Below are 25,111 nucleotides of genomic sequence, written 5' to 3' on the forward strand. Positions count from 1 at the left end.
TTACAATGAAATTTATATTCAGTCTAATTCCTGTGCTTGAATGTTTTACAGTAAATAATAAATTCAGAATAACATTATCATATTAATTCATGCTTGGTGTTGCAGTCTTTTTGTATGGCACCAGATCTGTCTCATGGCCAGTCCATATGTGCAGAAGGAGTGCCACTAGATGGTCCTTAATTTAAGGACTTTAGAGAGAGCAGCCCTGGCACTGGAGTAAATGAGGTAGGAGCCGTCTGTTGTGTTAAAAAATTCCCAATCTCTGCAGCCATTGGTGCCTAGTCTGTGTACAGGGACAAAGCCCTCATAGCCCTGCCACCTGCGGATATAAAGAAACATCTTCTTAAAAGTTAAAAACAAAATTTACAGTCATAATTTGTGTAGTTTTTAAGAGTATGATCTTACATCATCAATGCACCAGTGTGTAATTTCTAGTGGCACATAATAGAACAATGTGTAGGTTTGATATTTTGATCATATTTTGTGCTGTGGTCCTTTTTTCGACAAAGTGTATGGTGTGAGAACTGAATTATTACTTTAATGAGTGTATATTTAAAAGCATTCCAGATAAGCACCTTACCTGTAAATAACACTATTAAGTGAGTATGAGGTTCCATCATATGAGTTGGCAACTACTAAGAACTTGTCATCTCCAACAGTAAAATACTCCCAGTCTAAAGCACTGAGAAATGTAACAACCACAAAGTGTCATAAAATGCTCTAAACTGAAAACAATCAATGTGAATAAAATATTAGGCTTCTAGTAAGGACCAGTTAATATCTCACCTGTTAGTTGCAATATCCTGAAACTTTATGAATTTTTGTGATGTCAGGCTGAGCTCATAGATGGTGGAGTTGATGGAATACAGAATCTTTCCGTCCTCTGTCAGCATCTGGCTGTTCGCTACAGCCAAAAAGATCCTGTTTTCAATCTGAAACATCTCCCAGTCTATCGCACCAAAGGTCTGAAAGGTCAGAGAGAGACTTAAGCCAAATGTTTAGTTGAAAATTAAATTATAAACTTTTACATGATAAACTTTTATTGTATTTTATTAAGCCATATAAGACTGGTCTTTATCTTTGAAGGGTGGGTCCAACAGTGTTTCATGTATTCTGACTTCTTTACAATGTTAAACGTGCTGGCTTCTCATGCTTGACATAGTCAATTTGTCAAAAAAACGTGTTGGACGTATGACGTAATATTTCTGTGCTCGATACACTCCCCCAAAGTTCGTATAGATTTCGGGAAGTTTTTTTTCTAATATGAAATTCCATTACGTAACAACTTCTCTTAGTCCCTTATTGGACAATTCTACCGGAAAAGCATGTCCATGCATCAACCAGTGAGAGCGAGAGAAAGAGCACGCCCACAAGTCAATCAGCAAAAGCGAGAGAAAGAGCACGCCCATCAATGTGCTTCGTTCATTGTATTGAAGTTCAGCTGTGTTTGTTTGTTCACTGCATTTCGGTGATGAATGTTATATAAACAGTGGATATAACTTTGGATTTGCAGATAATTTGAAACTGGTAGTTGGAGCGGTCCCAGCGATAAAAGATGCCGGACATGAACTGCACGTGGTAAGTGAAACTGAGTCACATGTTTTGTTGGCAGTCGGCGTGTACGTGCATAAAGTAAACAACACAAACTTATAGTGAATCAACAGATGCAATAACAGTGCAATGACGTATTGTATGCTCATGCTTTAGTTCCGGTTCCGCCCAGTGCACGCCTTCAAGAGCTCGACTGTTTTGGGAAATGATCGTACCTCTGTATCTGTCTTTTTTATAAATGTGATCAAACTAAAGACTCTTGGAAGATACAAAGTATGCAATACTACTCTATTAGGTACTCAAGATTAATATGAGATTTGCAGAAACTGTGGGTGGGGTGTGTTACGTCCCAAGGCATAATTGTTATTTATTTTGTGATATTTTTGAAGTAGTTCATGCTTCTGATACAGTTTGCATTCTTGGATGGAGTGTGTTGGTTTTTGTTTTCTCTCTCTTTCCTCTACTCAATGATAGGCTTAATGAAGGTCAGCTGGTCCTAATTGTAATCAACTTCTGCCTTGTCCGGATTGGCTGTTGGAGGAAGAGCTTGTGGATAAAGCTGGAAACCTTGTGTGGTGAGGCCTGTTTTTTTTTTACTTTGTTGCCTTCTGAGCCAGTCTTCTCCTGTTCCAGACAGTAGCATGTGTGGTCGGTGTTACCTGTTTGTGTAGTTGGTGTACAGCTTAAACAGACTTTACTAGTGGGTTAAGTAGCAACTGGAGACGTAAGCAGAAGCTTTATTATTATAGTTTTTTTGAGCAGTAGGGAGGTGGATGCCTTTTTTCTTTAAGGTTTATGTTTTCTCCTGTTTTTTTTGTCAGAAAGGGAGCAAGGTAAGACTATTTCTTTGTTGTTGTTTTTTTTTTTGTGAGGTAAGGAAGCTCTTCTCCCTTAAGTTAGATCTATTATGTTTGTTGTTTTGGCCTGGTCCCCTCCTGAAGCTTTATTTTGATCCCCCTTTTGTGTTTGTTTTTACTTTGAAATTGTCAAAATAAACCTTTTTTTGTAAGCTACAAAAATCTGTGTGATTTTTGGGGAGTGCTGGAACGGGAGAAAAGGGCTCTTGCCTGACTGTTAAGAGTTTTTGTTGGCTAAACCTTGTAAAATTCCTTGTTACGACCTCCCTTACCTCTAGACCGGGGGAGGCACATAACAGTTGCACCAAGGATTAGTCTTAAATCTAGATTAAATTAAGGTTTATTTATTAATTCTGTTGCACCAAACTGTAAACCTTGTTTAAAAACACAGGTTTATTTTTGAGATATTTGATCCAGGCTTTAATTTTACAGTAAATCTAGGTTTACTTTAATTCTGTTGCGCCATTATTTTAAACTCCGATTTATCTCTGTTAGGGATTAACTTTAAACTTGCTGAGGAAGTTTAAATAAATAAAAATCTATAACAAAATGTGCATGGAACATTATCAGAAACCGACACATAAGCCATGCTTCAGTGATGTTTATTGTAAATGGAAAGGAAATAAATAAAACACCTCAGCATGAGTCAAGGCACGGCAGTTTGATAAACTGGGTGTGAAGCGTCAAGTTCAAGATGCCCTGCTTTCTTATCCAGTTCATACAAGCATGACGTCTGAGTAAACTGAAAAGACCGACATCCTGAGAAGAGTTATTTTAGCGGCACCAGTGGGACAACAGTGTTGTGGGGACAACCCTGTCTAAATTGTGCCGTTCGCGGTGGCATCGATGGCAGAGGTCCACCCGCTCTTGATACCTGTACTGTGATCTTCTGTTTTATGTATGCTGCAGGATAATGATGCGGCTCAACTGTCCTATTTGTATGCTGTCATGGCCCTCAAGGCTTGTGAAATGTGTTTATGGATTATCAGACTGATCAACGAATTATCCATTGAAAGGTTTTAAATAGCAAAATTACGTTTCTTTTACATGCACGAGCTGTTTATTTCTTTTTTACGTGACAGTGCAACACTGTCGATGTTTAGTTACACCGGCAAATCCATCATGGCGGACAAAATGAATTGCATATGACGATTTAAATACAGGTTAAAGTTTGAATCCATGATTTGTTCATCTCTGTTTAAAATTAAGTGATGCCACGCAATTTGAATTAAAATAAACCTAGGATCAACAAACCCTAGATTAGCTCTGAACTCCGTTTACTTCAATCCTTGTTGGTGCAACCCACCCTGTGTTAACAATTTACAAGAGATATTTTTATTATGTGATTTATTAAGTCATGATAATATTTTAGGGAGACCAGGTCTCATGTATGTATTCCCTTGTGCATGCATTTCTAATACAAACAAAGATACTGAATGTCATTTTCAAGTGACAAGATAAAAGTGTTTATACTGAGTGTTTCCAGTGCGTTACATGCAATACATGGACTTTGGGAACAGAGAAATGTTCCTAAAGGTGTATATGTGCCTTGCCACGCAGTGTCTTCAGTATGATAATAAGAGAAGATAAGTCTTGTAAGAACTAGAGGTGCACTGATATATCGCTGTAACAGTTATTTTTTTTACACTGCTATCAAAACAACACATTTTGTGTTCAGTTAAGGACAACACATTAATGTCTGTTGAAAGTAACACATAATGTGTTAAATAAATAACACAAAACAATGTGTTAAAATGAACACATCTATTTTAAGATGGTAGAAAATCCTCTGTTAAGAAACATCATCAGTTTGATGTTTAATATTAATAGTAATTATATGAATTAATAACAGTCAGAAAGTTATGAAATATAAATTTAATCTTCACAATCGGTTTTGGCAGATATCACTCTAATAATAGCTAATAATTAGCTCAGTATCGGTGGAGGAATTTTGTATCGATGCATCTCTAGTAAGAACCATCATTGTCTGTAAATGATATACAGTTATTAACTCACTGTAATTGACTGATAAGGCTGAAACATCCCCTCCAGCCAGATATAGATGGTAGAACTAATGACCGTTGACTTTCCATTGAATGTGTTAGCGACCACAAGGAAGTAAAATGGACCGATGGTGAAAAACTCCCAGTCGTAAGCACCCGATGTTTGGATTGTCTGATTGACTTCGAAATACTGCGTAACTGGGTTCCACTTGTAGATAACACTGTCAATGTTGTGATTCCTCTCTCCTTTAAAAAAAAGAAATATATACACTACATCCAATTTTATCCATATCCTTGTGTTCCAGAATATGCGGGTGTATAGATTGCGCACACATGGTCATGAAAAGGTGTCTTTTATGCTTGTGTTGCCGCTTTGATCAACGCCAGAGAAGTTCTTAAAAACTTCATACAAATGGAGGGGTACAGTGTGCTCTCGCAACAAACTGCAGAATCAAAGTGAACCACACAAGGAGACCTTTTAACCTAAAAAAGATCTCCTTGATAATCTTTTTGTTGGAATTGTGTGTCACAAAGAGCTTAGATTTGTATAAGATCTGTATGAAATTCATGTTTAATCTTCTTTCAGAAGTCATATACTGTAAATGAACTTCCTGCCTTTATTGTTTAACAGAGCTTCTAGAGTTGAACAATGTGAAAGGAATAACAAAAGCCACATGTGAGATGATAGACCTGGTAAACGTTACCTTGTCTATGATTGGCCACAGCCAGGAAAGCTTCATCTTGAATGTGAAAGGCCTCCCAGTCACGGGCACCGTATGTGCTCAGATACTGATAGCGAATAAACTTCAGCTTCCTCGAACTCCATTTATATATTACAGACTTTTCCGGGTCTTCTGCATTTATACCTCTGCAGTTAGCAACAACCAGGAGTTTCTGTTAGAGGAAAATGGTTTCAACAGCTGGTAAGAATTCATGTCAGTAGCTTCAGTGAATGAAAGGGTACTGTGACGAAAAGCAGAATTAACTTGTAATGAGTGTTGCACTTCAAAGTTAGGTACTTTCTGCATTCTTGCAGGTCTTGAATCACAACCGATTTCAAAGGTGAAGGAAACAAACTGTGCTGATGGGCAATATTTAATGAATTTTCTAGAATAGCTTATAGTTTACCTCTTAAATTGAATGTTGCATTGATTTATCTTATAATAATTGGTCACTGACACAATTACTAAGGTTTCCCCCTTCTATTTTGCTTTTAATTGAACATGAATCATAATTTGATGTTCGACTTTCAAAAAGAAAAACATGCATAATTGCAATGCAGGTGTTAACAGAGCCCCATATGGCTGCTGACTTTAATTATGTTAAGGGAAACAGCAGGTGCATGCTATAAATATTGGATCAGACAAAATTAATTTATGTTATCAACATGTGGTTTAATTAAAACATTAAAACCTGAGAGCCGGGTCTCCACCCCTCATCCGCTGGATAAACCACATCAAAACTCACTCTAATGTATAAAGAAAAGACGAGGATGAGACCCACTTAAAGCAAACAGACGTTCTGTGCTCAGTATGTCTTTTGTATAAATAAACATAAGTGTGGTGTGATACCTGTAGAAAGGTAAATAGTTCATTCTGTGAAATACCAACAATATCATGGCAATTCGTAACTATTTTTTTGATGTGGCTAACTTGTATTATCGTATTTAAGTAGAATTCACTATTGTGCCAGTGACGGTTATGTTTAGGGGTGGGATTTCAGTATTGCTTTTTTCTACAAATCATACGTTTTTCTATGATTCACATTGTGCGAATAAAATAGCCACCATTTAAAGTAGTTACAAATTCCTGTAAAATCAGGTTGGATATGGGGTCCTGATAAACTGAAAAGGTCACATTTTATATTGTCTACAAAAGAATGGCTCTGCTAAAAAAAATACAAATTCAAATGATTTTCATTATAAATACTATTATATACATTTTCTGTGATGGTTTGTAATGTTATTTTTATTAGGGTGGTCAGACAATGAAGTAATTTAAATCATTTTTTAACAGTTTACACTTTAAATAATCTTTGGGTTTGATTTCCCCATATTTGACCCAACCACGCTTTTTAATAAAAGGTGCTTCACGATGCAGTTGAAGAACCATTTTTGCCTAAATGGTTCTATTAAGAACCTTTGACAATGAAAGAACCTTTCTGTTTTTGTTCTTTAAATGATAAAGTAAGAAAGATACTTTTTTGATATGAAGAGTGTTTTGATGCAGCTTTTTAATAAGTGCATGGGTTGAAATGCAGTGCAGGTGATTGGCTTAAAAGTTCTGAATAGATCGTATATAAAAAGTTAAATCACATGTATAGACGGTTTCAGCGGCAACAACATAAACAAATGTTATGTGGCCCAAACTTAACTTCCGTAAAGAATCAACAACTGAGTAATTGAGTACTGTTAATTTAATTTGATTTAATTCAATAAAATATTAATACAAATGAATATAAAATAAATTAAATTATATTATATTATATTATAACCAAACACAGACCAGAAGTTAACTTTGGGCCAGGTGCGTGCGTTGGATGAAATCATCTATACAGTAAATCCTGGACTGAATGAGACCGATGGCTTTTCACCTATGACCTCTTGGTATCAAAGGACAAATGTGTAGACCCTCACCTTTTTGCCCACTGTGAAGTATTGCCATGCTTGTGCATCATAGGTGCTGATATTCTGATATCGCTCAAATTTCCCGTCTGTCCATTTGTATATTCCTGAGCCGAGGTCGGAATCACGGTTGGCGGTGGCGATAAAAAGCCCTACTGAAGGAATCTGGAAAACTTCAATGTCAAAGGTCTCAGAGTTGGTGAATAGATCCTGGTGATGCTCCACATAATCCAACCTTTGTTTCACTGTAAATGCAATAGTGACAGTCAGAATGTGCCATAAGCTTTGCTTTCGGTATGAATTGTAATTTCACATCACTTAGCACCTTGCAGCATGGTGAGCCACATCATGCCGTCGCAGAGGAAGAGTCCTTTGTGCAGTGTGTTAAACCACAGCTGACCCTCCTCGGAGACCCCACACGGGGGTTTCACACCCGCAGTTACCCGAACCTCTGCTTCTGAACAAAATGGAGAATTTTTTTTTTTTAATGTGATCAACACAAACACTGAGATTGTCTGAAAGAAATATTTAATTGACCACAACTGGCAAATCCATCACTGAATCAGATTGTATTTGACGAAACAACACAACAAATACCTACAGTGTATTATGGGCTGCCTAAAGGCATGAAATCAACCTTAAAACTATGTTACATATGGGAAAAAATGAACCAAACATGGCCCCTCACTGCCCTGTGTCATGTCGCTCAACAGGCACACGGATTTACAAATAACATCAATTCCTCAGAGCAAGAGAGAAACTCAAAACGCAAGGCTGTCAGTCAATGTCAGAGGATCAGCAAGAGACCAGTGAGATAGAGTTACTCACATCCCCATACAATCACAGACCATGTGTTTACAGCTAAAACACACAACATTCCTATTGCATGGCCTACTGCACACTTTAAGCTTAGTCTATATTAGCAACATATAGACTAACTCGCAACACCTGCACCATTTGAACATGATCTAACCTTCAGGTTTTTTACTGGGTGTGGGATTAAGAAACAGAAATGATCTAAACGTGAACATTTAACAATTGACTTCCATTGGATGGACACAAAACCATTGAGACATTTTTCAAAATATCTTCTTTTGTGTTCTACAGAAGAGAGACATACAGGTTTTGATTAATGTGAGGGTGAATAAATGATAATGATTAATGGTTTCTTTCCACTTCTGTTGCAGAAAATAATAATGAATTTAAGGCTGAAGTTGCTGTATAGTGCTTTTTAAATATACAAACGCAAAAGTTGGGTAATTTTGTTTTATAATGAATTTAGCTAGATGCTAATGGTTATGTGCGAATGCAAACAACACAGAGGTCCCAAGAGTGTCTTTTTTTTACATACTCGGAAATATGTAGGCCTACTTTTAGAATTAGGATGCAGTTTATATGTTTTGTGTGGATGTTTTACCATAAGGGTGAGGGAGGAGGTCAGAGGAAGATGATTTGATTGGCAGGTGTAAAAGGGCCTGAGGAATTGAGAGCTCAGATAGCTGGGGTTCAGATGAAGGACATATTTTTGAGGTAGCATCTGAACCAGGTAAAAGAACAAGCTGTCGCAGGAGCCCCTGCAAATGATAGAGCAAGTTTGATTGCTAAGGTATTTACATTTGACCTCTGAAATGGTTTAAAGCAACAAAAATCTTAAAAAGAGATTGTACAGAAAATAAGCCATTCCATCTTCTTGCACTAGCAATGAAGAATGTCGAACCGGTTGAATCAAGATCATCAGGGAAGGATCTTTCAAGCACTCTGTATTCGAGACAAAATAGGGAAAATTTCATAAGTATAAGCAACAAAAGGACAATAAAATTGTGAATACATCAACATAAACATAAACCTATATACAGTATAAGAAAGTGAGAATGTAACTTTTGAAGTCATTTGGGTAATATACAGTATTATATGCATTTAGAGGCATACAACCTGACAGCTACAGTGTATTCCCAAAGAGAGTCTTACAGCTCGAGGGGAATGCCACAGTCTACAGTGAGGAGGGTGTAGTGTCCGGTCACTGCCAGGACCACGGTGTGCCAACGGTTATCAGCCAGCCCTACTGCCTTAAAAGTGATGCGTTTCCTGTTGCCCTGGCTCTTCTGCAGGAAGTGAAGCGTGTTCTGGGACAGGCGCAGTCCGAGGAGCAGATTGTCTGAATCTCCCTCCAGCAGTGTGAAGATGTATTCACTTTTCTACAGGTCAATGAGAAAAGACTGATCTCTGACTGGGAAATTTTGAATAGGAAGTGTTTTTTGATGAAGCTTAACAACTTCTTTTTCTTTTCAGTGATATCTCTCCCAGTGTCTCACCTCAGGAGCCATTTGGGGGATTTTCAATGTGAAAACAATAGAGAATTCAGCAGGAAAGAAGTTACAGTTAGTGAACAGCTGAGATGCAGGGAAGCTAAAAAGATGTGGAGAGCCAGAAAACTGGAAACCTCGAGCACCCCTGGACTGGACCATGCGTATCCCACTCTGGGCTCTCTGGGCCTTGGGAAGAACATGTGACAGGAGATCCAATGGTAACAGATCTGAAAAATAAAGTAAGTGATAACACTTTACAATAAGGTTTTATTAGTTTACATGAACTGACAATAAACAATACGTCAACAGCATTTATTAATCTTAATGCTCGTTTTATGCTAATCAAATCAAATCAAAAGTTGTATCTGTTAACATTATTTAATGCACAAGAAATTAACATGAATAAACAATGAATTGTATTGGCATTAAAGTCCCCATGTAACTGAACATGTTTGTATTAACACTTTAGCCTTAAAGATGTCTAAAAACCAGTGTGCACCAAAACATTTATAATATTCACTTTTCGATCTGCACTCATTCTGCACTCAAGCTTCTCATCAAAATTTTCTGACCAATAAAAGCTCTAGAATCAATCTAATTTTCACTTGGAAATTTTCTGTTTCAGTGGAAATTACATTAATACATCGAAGCAAACTGCAGATTTTAAGGCACTTCACGTATTGATAATTGTTCACATAAGATAATACAAAAATATTGATGTTAACAAAAATAAGCTATATCAAACTATAATGTTGTAAAGTGTTACCAAGCTTTTAATGGTAATTTCTTTTAAAGGGAATTATTAAGAAGAAATGTGTACAGACTTGTTTTATAAATACAAAATGAACTACAAAATAACTGAAGATACTATCATGTTTTAAAGCTATAAAGTTATGATTTAAATTTTTTTTTTAAATCATTCAGCAGGTGATTCCTTACACTTAGTAGTCAGAAATGTAAGCACTGCCATACAAAAACGGGTGAATCAAGTTCAAAGAGCAAGTGTTCTTGTTTTGTTTTGATTCACTTCAGTAAATCAAAGAGGGAAATGGCTAGAGTGAAGAACACTTTATGGATCATATTTCAAAGACTTTGGCAAAGCAAAGGTACGCAAAGCAAACAACCTTTTCAAGATATCTCACACTCACGTATACAGCTTAACATTTTTCAAGACTACACAGATGTATATGTTTATGAGACCTTTTTATTCATTTATTCATACATTATGGCTCTTGTATTTCTAGAATGTTAACACATACTCAATAATATGAAGGAGTTTATTAATATTTAAAAAGAAAACAGACCAATTTTATCAACACACAGTAAATTGGTCACTACTAAATTACAATCTCAGCCAACCCAGGTTATTTCTCAATAATATTTTATTAGTACTGCAATAAATTAAGAACTAAATCAACACATTATATAATGCTTATGGATCATTGGAAAATGTTTATTACATTAAAAGATTAAAGGTTGTTGTTTTCTCATTAGTGGCCAAAAGTGGCAGGTCAATATACTGTACATCTTTCTATATTGCACTTTTGAGCACGTCATCCTGAGCATCCCTGTGATATTACTGCAATGCACCAATAAGAAAAGTGCATTTGTGCTATAAAGAAGAGCAGCATGTACGGTGACTGAGTTCGTCTGTGCCCTCATGAATGGGCCCAGAGAGGTTACAGAAAAAATTATTAGACATTAACAGCAAAAATATCCTTGTTCCATTATAAGTCTTTTTTTATCTTTAATCCTATGTTATAGCTCGTATATGAGACAAACGAGAGAGTATATAATGCAAAAAGCCTTTGGCTTGATGATGGCAGTTTGGATTCTCTCCAGTACGTAACTTGCATATATTATGTATCAGGTGCTCTGTTCATGTGTTTTTGAAGAGTTACTTCAAATCTAAACAAAATCATTATCACACTGTGGTAAAAAGTCACTTTATGTCTGTTTCATCTCAAAATGTTGTCATTCTGATGACTAATTTGAGGAAAAAATATGTCTATGCACCATCACAAGTATGAAAGGTGTTATTTTGCTTTATTACACGGCTCGTTGGAATGTTTGATTCTGATTGGCCAGTCGCGACATTTGCAGGTTCGTTATTCCCAGATAACAACCTTTAAAAACTAATAACACACGGTAACCCGGATGTAGCAAATCATTTTGACAGTTTCATGTCCAGTTTCATGTGGCAAGTAGTTGTGTAATAAGCGGGATAATGGACAAGCAGCCGGCTGTTATCGCGAAATAATCACACTGTCATGGCTTATTTCTGCGATAGCAACTGGCTGCCTGTACATTATCCCTTACTTAACTGTGGGCCATGACTACAATGATTTTAACTATTATAGAGAAGACCGCAGAGAGAGCGCTGGGATCAAGAACCACTTCTGTGCAATAAATGCAGAAAGAAAAATAGCCTTCAACCATACCAGCGACTGAAGATACCTGAAGACATTTGAGTCAAGCAACAGCTGCTACAAACAGACCTGGCAACCACATCTAATCTGTATCTTTTTATACAACTACATGCCCCTGCATGTCATGGCTCTGCTTCCTTAGTCATGTTTTTCTTGGTCCTGTAGCAGAGCCATGACAAAGTCTTTGGTTATGTGTGGAGAGAAACATATTATTGTCCATTTGACAGTAATATACGTTCTCTCCAGTGTCTTGTCATTGGCCCCATTCCTCTTGTTTCCTCGTTATCTTTCCCTAAGTGTTTGATTACCCACACCTGCCCCGTGTCGTTATCCCTCGTTTGTCTTCCCTTTAAATACCCTCTTGTTTCTTTGTCTTGTGCTCGTGGATTGTATCGTGTGGATTATGTTTGTGCTCTCACCTATGTTCCTGGTCCTTGCCCTGTTCGTGTTTCGTGAGTTTTGTGTTTTATGATTTAAGACGTTTGGTCGTGTCATTTAGTTTAGTTTTACTGTTCTTGTTTTGCCCCCTCGTGGGAAGTCTTTTATTTCAAGTTTGTTTCTTAGTTTAGTTCCTGTTTTTACCCCCTGTGGGTTTTGTTTTGTGTGTTTTGTGTCAATAAATATTTGTTAACCCCTTCACTGCCTGCCTGCGCTTGGGTTCTTCTCTCTGCACGCATCGTGACAGAATCCACGAGCCAGAACTGAACCCAGCAGGCAGCATGTCCACCCAACGATCCCGCCAGACTCACCTCCTCTGCAGCCACCGTCAGGGAGATGACAATATCATGAACTATGTCGACCGCTTCCTAAAGGCTGCAGAGGAGGCAGTTTATACAGAGCAGGTGGTTTTTGGGGAGGCGGAACTCGCGGTCCTGTTCAACGGTGGCCTCAGGGACCCTCTGTCGCGGGCGGAGATGAGGATGCTGAGACCACTGGACTTCGAGTGCACGGTGAGATATGCCATGAACCGCCCGGAGTCCAGGGTCTCAGCCCAACCCAATCCATCTCCCCTACCCGCGATCCCAGAGGATTGCGTCATGGAGATCGGGGTCATCGGCATGGCCGCACCGTCCGCCTCTCCCCCAGCAGCTCCTCTTCCACCCATCAGCATCCGAGGCCGGCGTAGACGAAGGGAGTCGTGGGACTCCCCGTCCGACTCCTCCGGTGCGGAGCTTATCGGGCTCTCCCATCGCTTCGCTCCAGCCGGCCACACGTCCTGTGGGCCGGGCGAAGAAGAAGAAGGAGGAGGGAGATGCTGAACCCTGCCCAGCCGGGGATCCGCCGGCGTCCAGTCCGGTGCAGCCGGCATCCAGTCCGGTGCCAGCCGGCGTCCAGTCCGGTGCAGCCGGCGTCCAGTCCGGTGCAGCCGGCCACCAGTCCGGTGTCCAGCCGGCGTCCAGTCCGGTGTCAGCCGGCCTCCAGTCCGGTGTCCAGCCGGCGTCCAGTCCGGTGATCCAGCCGGCGTCAAGCTCCGGTGATCCAGCCGGCGTCCAGTCCGGTGATCCAGCCGGCGTCCAGTCCGGTGATCCAGCCGGCGTCCAGTCCGGTGATCCAGCCGGCGTCCAGTCCGGTGATCCAGCCGGCGTCCAGTCCGGTGATCCAGCCGGCGTCCAGTCCGGTGATCCAGCCGGCGTCCAGTCCGGTGATCCAGCCGGCGTCCAGTCCGGTGATCCAGCCGGCGTCCAGTCCGGTGATCCAGCCGGCGTCCAGTCCGGTGATCCAGCCGGCGTCCAGTCCGGTGATCCAGCCGGCGTCCAGTCCGGTGATCCAGCCGGCGTCCAGTCCGGTGGATCCAGCCGGCGTCCAGTCCGGTGATCCAGCCGGCGTCCAGTCCGGTGATCCAGCCGGCGTCCAGTCCGGTGTCCAGCCGGCGTCCAGTCCGGTGATCCAGCCGGAGAAGCAGTCGGATGATTCCGGGCGACCGACGATGGGATCCAGCGGCGACACAGGGGGGGCTTCTGTCATGGCTCTGCTTCCTTAGTCATGTTTTTCTTGGTCCTGTAGCAGAGCCATGACAAAGTCTTTGGTTATGTGTGGAGAGAAACATATTATTGTCCATTTGACAGTAATATACGTTCTCTCCAGTGTCTTGTCATTGGCCCCATTCCTCTTGTTTCCTCGTTATCTTTCCCTAAGTGTTTGATTACCCACACCTGCCCCGTGTCGTTATCCCTCGTTTGTCTTCCCTTTAAATACCCTCTTGTTTCTTTGTCTTGTGCTCGTGGATTGTATCGTGTGGATTATGTTTGTGCTCTCACCTATGTTCCTGGTCCTTGCCCTGTTCGTGTTTCGTGAGTTTTGTGTTTTATGATTTAAGACGTTTGGTCGTGTCATTTAGTTTAGTTTTACTGTTCTTGTTTTGCCCCCTCGTGGGAAGTCTTTTATTTCAAGTTTGTTTCTTAGTTCAGTTCCTGTTTTTTACCCCCTCGTGGGTTTTGTTTTGTCAATAAATATTTGTTAACCCCTTCACTGCCTGTCTGCGCTTGGGTTCTCTCTTCAGCCACGACATTCGTGACACTGCATGGAAACCAATTATGTTTCAGTTAATTCTTATCTTATATTTCAATTTTCAATAGGATTTTATTGTGTGCAGTGCAGATGGGGAGAACAAATTTATTTCTGAGCGAAATAACATCAACATGTAATATGTTAAATTGTTTAATGATGCTAATGATCAAAATGGTAATTCAGAGAAAGCCTGCATTGGAATTCCAAGGTTCCATCCGACATTTTTGTCAAAACTGAGTTATTCACATATTCTTATTCTGTGAAAACCTATTTACATTGTTATGTTTTTCTTAACCATGTGTACATTTTGGGAGTTTTCATCAGAAAACAAAAATGTATCTATCTACAAATGAAATGCCAAAAAGCTCAATATCTCAAAATTGTTCAGAATGCAGATCCTTATAATTTCAAGGTGACGAATTGTATCTGCAACCACTGAAACGTTGTGACTGATCAAATGAGTTAAATTTCATATCAGTTTAAAACACTTGAAATGGAAATCTGACTGCCATTTATGACCCTTACATAAAAGTAAATCATCTTACATATAGAAACATTTGATATATCCATCAACACACAGTGACCACCAGGTGTTACCTGTGCATGGTCCTGATGGTCCAGACTGGCAGGTGATGATCCAGGAGAGAAGCGCACAGGCCAGCAGCAGCACCTCCGACATCAGGGTCTCCGCTCTTTCAGCTCCATTCACACACAATCGATACAAAACCAGTTCTTAAAGCCCAGAGACCTTCTTTACATCCACCTACAGAGCTTTAAACACGACAACTTCACCCTACGAGATTATTAAAACATCCAGGGAGGAGATGAGCTTCTACTCCTTATTCAAACTTCAATAGAGGCATCAGAACGACTCCTTAAGATGCTGACATCATCTTGTTCAATGTCCTTATACACATAAATAAATATAATCACTGGTTCTTCTTATAACTTTCTTTAACTATCTGAATGTATCTTGATGAAAAGAATGTTGGATAAATCCATAAAAGCTTGTTGTAAACTCTTATATTTCTTCTTGAACACTGTTGGCATAGGTCTGTCTGCTTTGCTGTACATGTCGGTGTGCGGTGAAATGGGAGTGTACACTTCACCTGTGAATTATGCGCATGGAGAGGTGCTCAACCCCTGCAGACATTTAAATGAGAATAAGTCAGCTGTAGAGAGGAGGGGTTGATGCTAAAGAGAAAGCAAGGTGAGTACAGAAACAGAGAGAAAGAGAGAGAGAGAGAGAGAGAGAGAGAGAGAGAGAGAGAGAGAGAGAGAGAGAGAGGCTTTTCCCAATGTTTCCCCCTGGTCTCATGACATTTCATGTCTTAAATGTGTAGTGTCATGAGGAATTCCCCTGTGTGGTGCATTGTGTTTGTCAGGTTGCCCTTGTTCTTAACCGCAAAACTCTTGTCAATCTGAATGATGAGCGCACTACCCTGGGGACTCCTTGTCAAGGAAAACTCCCTACAGTCAGTTATTTCTTCACAACTCTTCACTAACACTCCATGTAGCTGGAGGGAAGAAAAGGCTGGAAATACAAATGTTTACAAGAAAATACCCTTAAAGACCTCATAACAATATGGGAGTTCCTTTGCTTTTAGCTGATAACTTTTGAATAGCAGAAACAGACTTGAAACCAACTTGCTGTTTATACAGTAAGCTCTTTAATACAACATTTTAATTTGACAAATGATATTTTAATATAATATTGATATGGTACCAAATAGGGCTGTGTATTGGCAAGTGCCTCCCAATACGATACATATCACGATAGATGGGTCACGATACAATATGTTGCTGTGTATTTCGATACGATACACATTTGCGATATATTGCAATACTTTAAATAGAAAATGTAAAAAGTAGAGCTAGAAATACAACATGCTGTGCACCACCTGGGGTTTTCTGTAAGGATAAGTGTAAAAACATCCCTTACCTCTGCAGAGTGGCCATGATGTGCGATGCATGGACCTTTAGATCAGAGGTTTGGGTTCTCAAACTGTGGATTGCGCCCCTCAAGTGGGTGGCACAGGGGAATAAGGTGGGTCACGCAAGTCACTTGGCTGTTGTGGTGCATTACAGTTAAAACAATGAACATTGGCAGTATAAAACCCCTGGTTCATCCTTGCTGTAAATGTGCTGATGTCACATCCATGAAAGCACAATAAATGCCATTGTTACTTTTCTTAATAAACTTTTTGTCTAATGCACTGCAGTAGCCAAGTGACTTGTGTCATGACTTGCGAAGCCTACAAACAGCATTATTTTATATAACTCATTACTCCATTACTTATTTTGAAAACCAAAGCAAACCCACACATCAGCTCTGAGAGCTCCAAGCGTTCTTATATTTTTCGCCATGCTCGCTTCCACTTACTTTTGGCCGTATGTATACGACATGATTTAAAAAAAATATCGATAGTAGAGGTATCACTATCGATACACTATCGGATAAAAAAATATTGCGATAGTTACATGTATCGATATTTTTGCACAGCCCTAGTACCAAAGACAATAAGTAATATAAAAGTGATGATAAAATGTACAACATACAAGTACGGCAAATGTAGTTATCACAATAACCCCTACATAACTTTATTTTATTTTGATGAATGTTGTAATACAGCAATTGTGATATAGGCTAGTTACTATCCAGAATGCATTGCTCACACAACTTGCAGAGGATTGAGTTCAACTGAGGCTGCACAAAATACTTTTTATAAAAAAATGTACATCAAAGCTTTGTGGCAATATTAAGCACATACTCTTTTCTCTTCACCTGTGTTATATTTTGTCTTCAATCTACACGTCTTTCAAAGGAGCTCAGGTTTATCTGTAAATCTGTCATGGATTGTGAAGGTGTAAGAGAGACAGACTACGCTCAGAGGAAAGAGGAGAAAAAAATGTCTAGTTGTAGCCGTGGAAGAGCATTAGAAAATAATGTAAAGAGGTAAAGTTTGGTCAACTTTAAATTAACATTCATTATTCAAGTGAAAGAGACCAACATGGATAAAAAAATAAAAATGCAGAAATTTATAATGCAGATATCATATTATACTAAAAATAAAAATGAAAGAAATTTCTCAGCATTGACAGCCTGTGAAAAGCTCTAAACCCGGGAGAAGAAAACGTTTGGAGGGTTGACATTTTTCTCTAAAGATTCATCTCTATGTTTCTATTGTTTCGTTATCAGTAGAGAAAGAATTCTGGCATGTTTGGGCAAGAAAATTATAGTTGCGTGCACAAAAATGACAGCTACTGTTTAGGCTGTAAAACCTCTGCCCTGTCAAAAGACAAAGGGCTTTTCTTGTGTGGCCATCACAATTTCATCACATTATTCTGAATATTCTGAAGTTCATGCAAAAATAAAAATGCTGTCATCATTTATTCAACCTCATGTCATTCAAAACCTGTATATAACTCTTCCTTTTGTGTAACTCAAATGAAGATATTTTAAGAAGTGTTTTGTTTCGTGTCCATGCAAAAAAAGGTGCTTAAAAGGTTCTTCACAGCGATGCCTTAGAACCATTTTTGGTTTCACAAAGAACCATTCAGTCAAAGGTTCTTTAAAGAACCATCTCTTTCTTAATTTTATAATCTTGTCACGGATCACAGTGGAAGAGAACCCAAATGCAGGCAGACGGTGGTGAAGGGGTTAAACAAGACTTTAATATATATAAAACAAAACAAAAACCCACGATGGGGAAAAACTCAATACAATAAGAAAATCAAACAAGTAACAGGGACGTAACCTGACTAAACACTGGACTCACATAAACTTAGACAAGGATTAACTAAACTAACACTTACTACAATGGACGAAACAGCGGGAAACAGGAACAGGCGAAAAAGCTGGACATGACACGAGTAATACGATGTATTGGAAACACAAGGCACATAGCACACACAATGACCGACACAGGATTATGAAACATGAGGGTATTATATAGGGAATACAAACGAGGGATAATTAACATAGGGCAGGTGTGGGTAATAAAACACTCAGGGAAAGATAACAAGGAAACGAGAGGAGCGGGGCCAATCACGAGACACTGGAGAGAACGTATATTATTGTCAAAAGGACAATAATATGTTTCTCTCCACACATAACTAAAGACTTTGTCATGGCTCTGCTACAGGACCAAGAAAAACATGACTAAATGAAGCAGAGCCATGACAGAAGCCCCCCCCCCCTTTAATGAGCACCTCCAGGTGCTCACCAAGGGGTAGACGGACAAGACAAGACAGACTGGGAAACAGACAGGACAAGGCAAAACAAAGAAAACAAAATCAAGGGCAAACATGACAAGACAACAACAGGATTTGGGGGGACATAAAAAATAACAAACATGGGAGGGGGGGTGGGCCAAACAAGGGCCCATAGGGGGCAATCCATGGGGGTGGGGAGAAGTCCCAGTCCCCGGCTGCGCTCGAGGGCGCGGAGTCCTGGGGGGAACAGTCCTTGACCCTGGGGGTCTCCCCGGGGAGGGCTTGACGCCGGCTGGAAGGCCGGCTGGACAGGGCTTGACGCCGGCTGGAAGGCCGGCTGGACAGGGCTTGACGCCGGCTGGAAGGCCGGCTGGACAGGGCTTGACGCTGGCTAGAAGGCCGGCTGGACAGGGCTTGACGCCAGCTGGAAGGCCGGCTGGACAGGGCTTGACGCCGGCTGCTGTACTGGCTGGGACGCCAGACTGGACGCCGGACTGGACGCCGGCTGCACCGCCGGACTGGACCACATGACTGGACACATGACCGGACACATGACCGGACACATGACCGGACACATGACCGGACACATGACCGGACACATGACTGGACTGGACGCCAGCCGCACCGGACTGGACGCCGGCTGCACTGGCGTGGACGCTCCTCCGCTGCGCCTCTCCCTCCGCTGCACCTCTCCCTCCTTCTCCGCACCACCGGATCCATAGCCGACCTTGGCGAATCCGTGGGGACCGGAGGGAGATCCGCAGCGGAGGAATCAGTCGACGTCATCCCCGGATGCCCTCCCCCCCGCTCGCTACCGGCGCCACCAGAGTGAACGGGGACCGTGGAGCTCAAGCCGGAGGGTACCGAGTCCCCCTGGGCAGCGGCAATCAGGTCGAGGCCCTCCGGCGTGATCGACCGCGAGGTGGAAGTCCCACGTGGAACCCCACCCCCGGGATCGTCCCGGTTGGCTACGAACCTAACCATAGCCGCGAACCCTAGGGGACCCAGCAGCCTCTTCTCAGATGGGGTGAGGCGCTGAGTGAGGCAGCAGTTGAAGATCGTCTTCAACTCTGCCTCGTTGAACTCAGACCTCTCAGCCACCGCCGAGAATGCCCCGGTGAACTCCCGATTCCTGTAGTTCCCCTGGCGGAAACCTAGCAGCAAGCGGGCTTGAGCGGACCGTGAGGACGACGCCGGGCCGTCCATCTTGCTGCCCGCTGGGTTCAGAACTGGGTCGGTCATTCTGTCACAGATCACAGTGGAAGAGAACCCAAATGCAGGAAGACGGTGGTGAAGGGGTTAAACAAGACTTTAATATATATAAAACACAAAACAAAAACCCACGATGGGGAAAAACTCAATACAATAAGAAAATCAAACAAGTTACAGGGACGTAACCTGACTAAACACTGGACTCACATAAACTTAGACAAGGATTAACTAAACTAACACTTACTGCAATGGACGAAACAGCGGGAAACAGGAATAGGCGAAAAAGCTGGACATGACACGAGTAACACGACGTACTGGAAACACAAGGCACATAGCACACACAATGACCGACACAGGACAATGAAACATGAGGGTATTATATAGGGAATACAAACGAGGGATAATTAACAAAGGGCAGGTGTGGGTAATAAAACACTCAGGGAAAGATAACAAGGAAACGAGAGGAGCGGGGCCAATCACGAGACACTGGAGAGAACGTATATTATTGTCAAAAGGACAATAATATGTTTCTCTCCACACATAACCAAAGACTTTGTCATGGCTCTGCTACAGGACCAAGAAAAACATGACTAAATGAAGCAGAGCCATGACAAATCTTAAGAACCTTTTTTGCCACAAAGAACCTTTTCTGACACAAAAAGGTTCTTCAGATGTTAAAGGTTCTTTATGGAACCAAAAGGTTCTTCTATGGCATCATAGAACCTTTTAAAGCACCTTTTTTTAAGAGTGACTGTAAGTCAACTGGGGTCAGTGTTGTTTGGTTACCAACATTCTTCAAAATATCTTCTTTTGTGTTCTGCAGAAAAAAGAAAGTCATACAGGTTTGGAATGACACGAGTATAATGAGTATACTTTATTTGGAGTAAACTGTAAACTCCAGTAAACTCCCTCTAAGCTGTTTAAAAAGATCAGCGTAATTTAAGAACAGTCCCGCTAGTATTCCAACGCTATACATTTTTTTTTACATAGAGACAAAAATGTCTTTAAAATCAAACACTGTGATTATTGTTTGGCCCGAGGGTTGTGTGAGATCGGCTGACTCTAATACATTCTAAGGGGGCAGTTAATAGCTGGGCGGCTCCATTGACATTCACACTGAACCTGTAATCAGGAAGGGAAGCAGCCCCAGTCATTACTGAGGGGCAAGCGCTCTCATACCTCTCTGCCTCAACCAGCACATCTCACCTACTAATTAACCCTTTTAGTGACCACCTGACCTCACATGCAACATTAACAGTCAAACTGGGGTAACCAGGAGCTACATGTACTACAACTACCTGAGCCTGACCTCATGACTATGATGTCATACTCTTATTAGGTAAGTCCATGATATCAGACACAGGAGATTTGGCAGGCAAAGAAACATTTGGAAATTCAAATCATAAAAAAGAATCACCCATAGCTGAAGGGATACATTAATAAAAAAAAAGAGTAAGAAACCTTTCAGGACATGGTACCAGTTAAGGACAACACGTTAATGCTGAACACAAACTGTTTTTAGAGTGTAGATATTTATAGATATTAACCCAGGCAAAATAATAACTGAATTGACATAAAGTACTATGTCCAAATTTATAGATCTTCCATGTTTGTAAGTGCTTTAGCTTTGCTTGTGGTTCAGTGATATTCAGATCCTTACAAACTGAGAGACTTGCATTATGCTAAAATGAATGTTATCTCTAAACAGACTCTGGAATAGATTTAGATACTGGTTCTTCATCCTAATGTGGGAATAGGAAAATCAAAGTTTTGTTAGAAATGTCAACGGTGCTAATTCTGAAGCTAAAGCTATCATGATTCTGCCTCATCATGTCATGTATTTCTTGGTCTTGTGGTAGAATCTTGGCAGGATCCCTTGTTTCATGTGAAGAGAGACAGTTTTGGTCCGCCATACTCTCTCTCCAGGTCTCGTCTCTGTTCCCGCCCTTTCGTCTCATTATTGCTTGTTAATTAGTTCATGCCCCGCACCTGTCCCTTCTTGATTTTATCCCCTTTATATAGTCCTCTTGTTCCATTGTCCTGTGCTCAGTCATTGTGTTTGTTTGAGAGTGTTACTCTCTGTGCTTCATCGTGTCTCGTACCCTAAGTGTGATTACCTGTTTCTGTTGTTGAAGGTCCTGTCAGTCTAGTAGGTGTCCAGTTTAGTTTATGTCTAGTGTTGTTTATCTCAGTTTAGTGTTAGTTAGTCTACGTCCTGTTATTATCCTGTTGTGCTGTTATACCCCTTCATGGGTCTTTGTTTTGTTTTTCTTGTAATAAATACCTTTTTTGTTACCCCTGAACGCTGCCTGCAATTGGGTTCTTCCACCTGTTTCATGGCTGAGCCATTTAACAGGACCCAGCAGGCAGCAACCATGGATTACACAGCGTCGTCCCCACGTTCTCACCAAGCCCACTTGCTGCTAGGGGTCCGTCAGGGGGATTACAGGAACCAGGAGTTTGCCAGGGCATTCTCGGCGGTGGCGGAGGTGACCGAGTTAGGCGAGGCGGAGTTGAAAACGATCCAGTCCGGTGCAGCCGGCGTCCCAGCCGGTGATCCAGCCGGCGATCCAGCCGGCGTCCCAGCCGGCGATCTAGCCGGCGATCCAGCCGGCGATCTAGCCGGCGATCCAGCCGGCGTTCCAGCCGGCGTCCCAGCCGGCGATCCAGCCGGCGTCCCAGCCGGCGTCCCAGCCGGCGATCCAGCCGGCGTCCCAGCCGGCGTCCCAGCCGGCGTCCCAGCCGGCGTCCCAGCCGGCGTCCCAGCCGGCGATCCAGCCGGCGTCCCAGCCGGCGTCCCAGCCGGCGTCCCAGCCGGCGATCCAGCCGGCGTCCAAGCCGGTGATCCAGCCGGCATCCAGTCCGGTTCAGCCGGCATCCCATACAGTGTCCAGTCCGGAGTCCAGTCCATTGTCCAGTCATGTACCCAGTATGGTATCCAGCCCGGTGCAGCCGGCCATCCAGCCAACCTCCCAGTCGGCATCCCAGCCGGCATCTAGTCCGGTGCAGCCGGAGATTCAGCCGGTGATTCAGCTGGTGACACAGCTGGCACCCAGCCTTGTTCCTCCCAGGACTTCCCCTGTTAAGTCCCCAGGGACCAAGACTCTTCCCCCTGTGGACTTTGTTGTTCCCCCTCCCTTGTTTGTTATTTTTATTGACTCACCCCAACCTAAGTGTTATGTTTGTTTGTCTGCCCCTGATTTTGTTTTCCATGTTTTTTTGGTTCTTGTCACTGTCACAGTCTGTCTTGTCCTGTTCGTCACCTTGAGGAGCGTCAGGGTATCGCTCCTTAAGGCGGGGGTTCTGTCATGATTCTGCCTCATCATGTCATGTATTTCTTGGTCTTGTGGCAGAATCTTGGCAGGATCCCTTGTTTCATGTGGAGAGAGACAGTTTTGGGCCACCATACTCTCTCTCTCCAGGTCTCGTCTCTGTTCCCGCCCTTTCGTCTAGTTATTGCTTGTTAATTAGTTCATGCCTCGCACCTGTCCCTTCTTGATTTTATCCCATTTATATAGTCCTCTTGTTCCATTGTCCTGTGCTCAGTCATTGTGTTTGTTTGAGTGTGTTACTCTCTGTGCTTCATCGTGTCTCGTACCCTGAGTGTGATTACCTGTTCCTGTTGTTGAAGGTCCTGTCAGTCTAGTAAGTGTCCAGTTTAGTTTGTCTAGTGTTGTTTATCTCAGTTTAGTGTTAGTTAGTCTACGTCCTGTTATTATCCTGTTGTGCTGTTATACCCCTTCGTGGGTCTTTGTTTTGTGGTTCTTGTAATAAATACCTTTTTTGTTACCCCTGAACGCTGCCTGCAATTGGGTTCTTCCACCTGTTTCATGACAAAAGCTTTACAAAGCACACAGATATTTTTGTTTACAAATATGAGAGGAAAAGAAAAGGCAGGAAAGGTGTATCATATGCTGAATTGGGTTAAATTTTTGTTATATTTTATGGTGTTGCATAGCGAAATGTCTATTTTTTTATTTTACAAGACAATCCGGGTTTAAATACAAAAAAGTATGAAATATAAGGATGTTTACTATATTGAATAGAGCTGTGGAAAGTTCAGTGAGGCTAAGGGGAAAAGTGATGCTTTGGCTCCACCTTTATTCTACTCTGGTGGGAAATTGGATTGTTAGTTTGCATTACTGAATGTTGTTATTTAATACTTCCCTCTTTTTTGTATGTGCGGTCCCGTGTTCTTTATTGAATCAGAAGTTATCTTTTGGTTTCGCTTGGCTGCCCGGGGATATAACCTGTTGTTTAGAGGTCATTTTGTGTGTTCGCACGAATTCCTCATTGCACCAGAAATATTTCATTTATTTTTTATTTTGGAATGTTGCCCCATATTTTCCCATGAAGGTCTTTGTGGGACTTTAGTTTTTACAGAGAGTATCCAGTATACAGATTAAGGGAAAATGTATCAGGTATGAATTATCCCTGTCAGCGGCTTCTTTGTGTGATCCGATCTTTTGTCATCTTATCCAAAATAACATGACTGACCAGATACTGTAAGCAATGCAGCCTAGAGCGTTCTGATTAAAACAAACGTCTTTTTACTGTATCAAAGAAGAACATTTGTATATTCCTCAAAGAAGTTTTTATTTCCAGGATCGTTAAAATGCTTCATGTGAATGAGATTACAGTTCTCAAGCTGTACACACTTATACACATTAAAGGTTGTAAAATGAACTGACTAATTATTCTTTGAGAAGTCACATACAAAATATGAATTGTTTGCACTGGGTTCACTTAAACTAAAGAACTAAATCAAACCATCCATTCTAGTAACCAAAACATAAAAGACGCGTTTTCTCACAATGTGCCAGGGAAAATGCAAGTGAAAGATCAAAATGTGGTTAAATCTTGACCCACGTCAAAACAAATGAAAGCGTCCACACGATCATGCCATCTATATGCCACAGATGCTATCTGCCACCCCTGTGCCATGACTCTGTCATCTTACTGAGAGAGAGGCTGAGATGCAGATTGCGGCCATCTGATAACTCCTCTAACTCTCTGTGTCAGAGCCAGCAGGATAATGCGCTCCACTCAGGAAACACTTTATCAGGCTTGCCGTTTCCCTGATCCCACGTCTCCACGCATGCATGGTGAACGGTGGGCCAGCAAAAGAGTTACAGTAGCAGATAACAGGCGGGAGCTCTGTGATGCTCCATCAAGCCCTAGGGTGTTTTGGGCAGAATATGAGGGGCATGAGGGAAATGTCTGACTGATAATCATGAGGCTGATAAATGAGCTGTTGGAGTATAGCCATAATAGGGCCAATGGATTACAACAGCAACAGTAAAACACACATGGGTTGGACAAAAATATAAGAGCACCCATTGTTAAAGGGGTTATTATTTGTTTAGCCTATACTGTGAAAAACAAATGTTGGCTTTATCTGATATAT

General features: G+C 41.5%; 1 protein-coding gene and 1 long non-coding RNA gene across 3 annotated transcripts; one reads left to right on the forward strand and one right to left on the reverse strand.

Moving 5' to 3' along the window:
* Window positions 1-10: 10 nt before the first annotated feature.
* Window positions 11-15,336, reverse strand: tspearb (thrombospondin-type laminin G domain and EAR repeats b). Of its 2 annotated transcripts, none has more exons than XM_057336179.1 (12): window positions 14,875-15,336; window positions 9,347-9,567; window positions 9,003-9,229; window positions 8,702-8,792; window positions 8,452-8,608; window positions 7,360-7,488; window positions 7,047-7,279; window positions 5,116-5,305; window positions 4,425-4,657; window positions 787-965; window positions 581-682; window positions 11-319 (listed from the first exon to the last, which is right to left on the reverse strand). In XM_057336179.1, the coding sequence occupies exons 1-12, from the start codon at window positions 14,954-14,956 to the stop codon at window positions 166-168; spliced, it is 1,998 nt and encodes a 665-aa protein (XP_057192162.1). In that variant the 5' UTR covers window positions 14,957-15,336; the 3' UTR covers window positions 11-165. The 2 variants fall into 2 exon arrangements, with proteins under 2 accessions (XP_057192162.1, XP_057192161.1); XM_057336178.1 differs by having other exon boundaries at window positions 7,360-7,491.
* On the forward strand, window positions 9,465-12,345 carry LOC130555733 (uncharacterized). Its single transcript, XR_008963137.1, has 3 exons — window positions 9,465-9,579; window positions 10,373-10,446; window positions 11,701-12,345. It is a non-coding gene; the product is annotated as an uncharacterized LOC130555733 (long non-coding RNA).
* Window positions 15,337-25,111: the final 9,775 nt, after the last annotated feature.

This window comes from Triplophysa rosa, linkage group LG6 (assembly GCF_024868665.1).
Source record: "Triplophysa rosa linkage group LG6, Trosa_1v2, whole genome shotgun sequence".
NCBI classification, from domain to species: Eukaryota; Metazoa; Chordata; class Actinopteri; order Cypriniformes; family Nemacheilidae; genus Triplophysa; species Triplophysa rosa.

Coding starts and splice junctions, on each gene's coding strand:
- tspearb (XM_057336178.1), bottom strand. CDS start 14,956: ATGTCGGAGGTGCTGCTGCTGGCCTGTGCGCTTCTCTCCTGGATCATC. Junction 8,793..9,002: donor TGTGGCATTCCCCTCGAGCT/GTAAGACTCTCT, acceptor TCTCGAATACAG/AGTGCTTGAAAGATCCTTCC. Junction 7,280..7,359: donor GTGGCTCACCATGCTGCAAG/GTGCTAAGTGAT, acceptor TTGCATTTACAG/TGAAACAAAGGTTGGATTAT.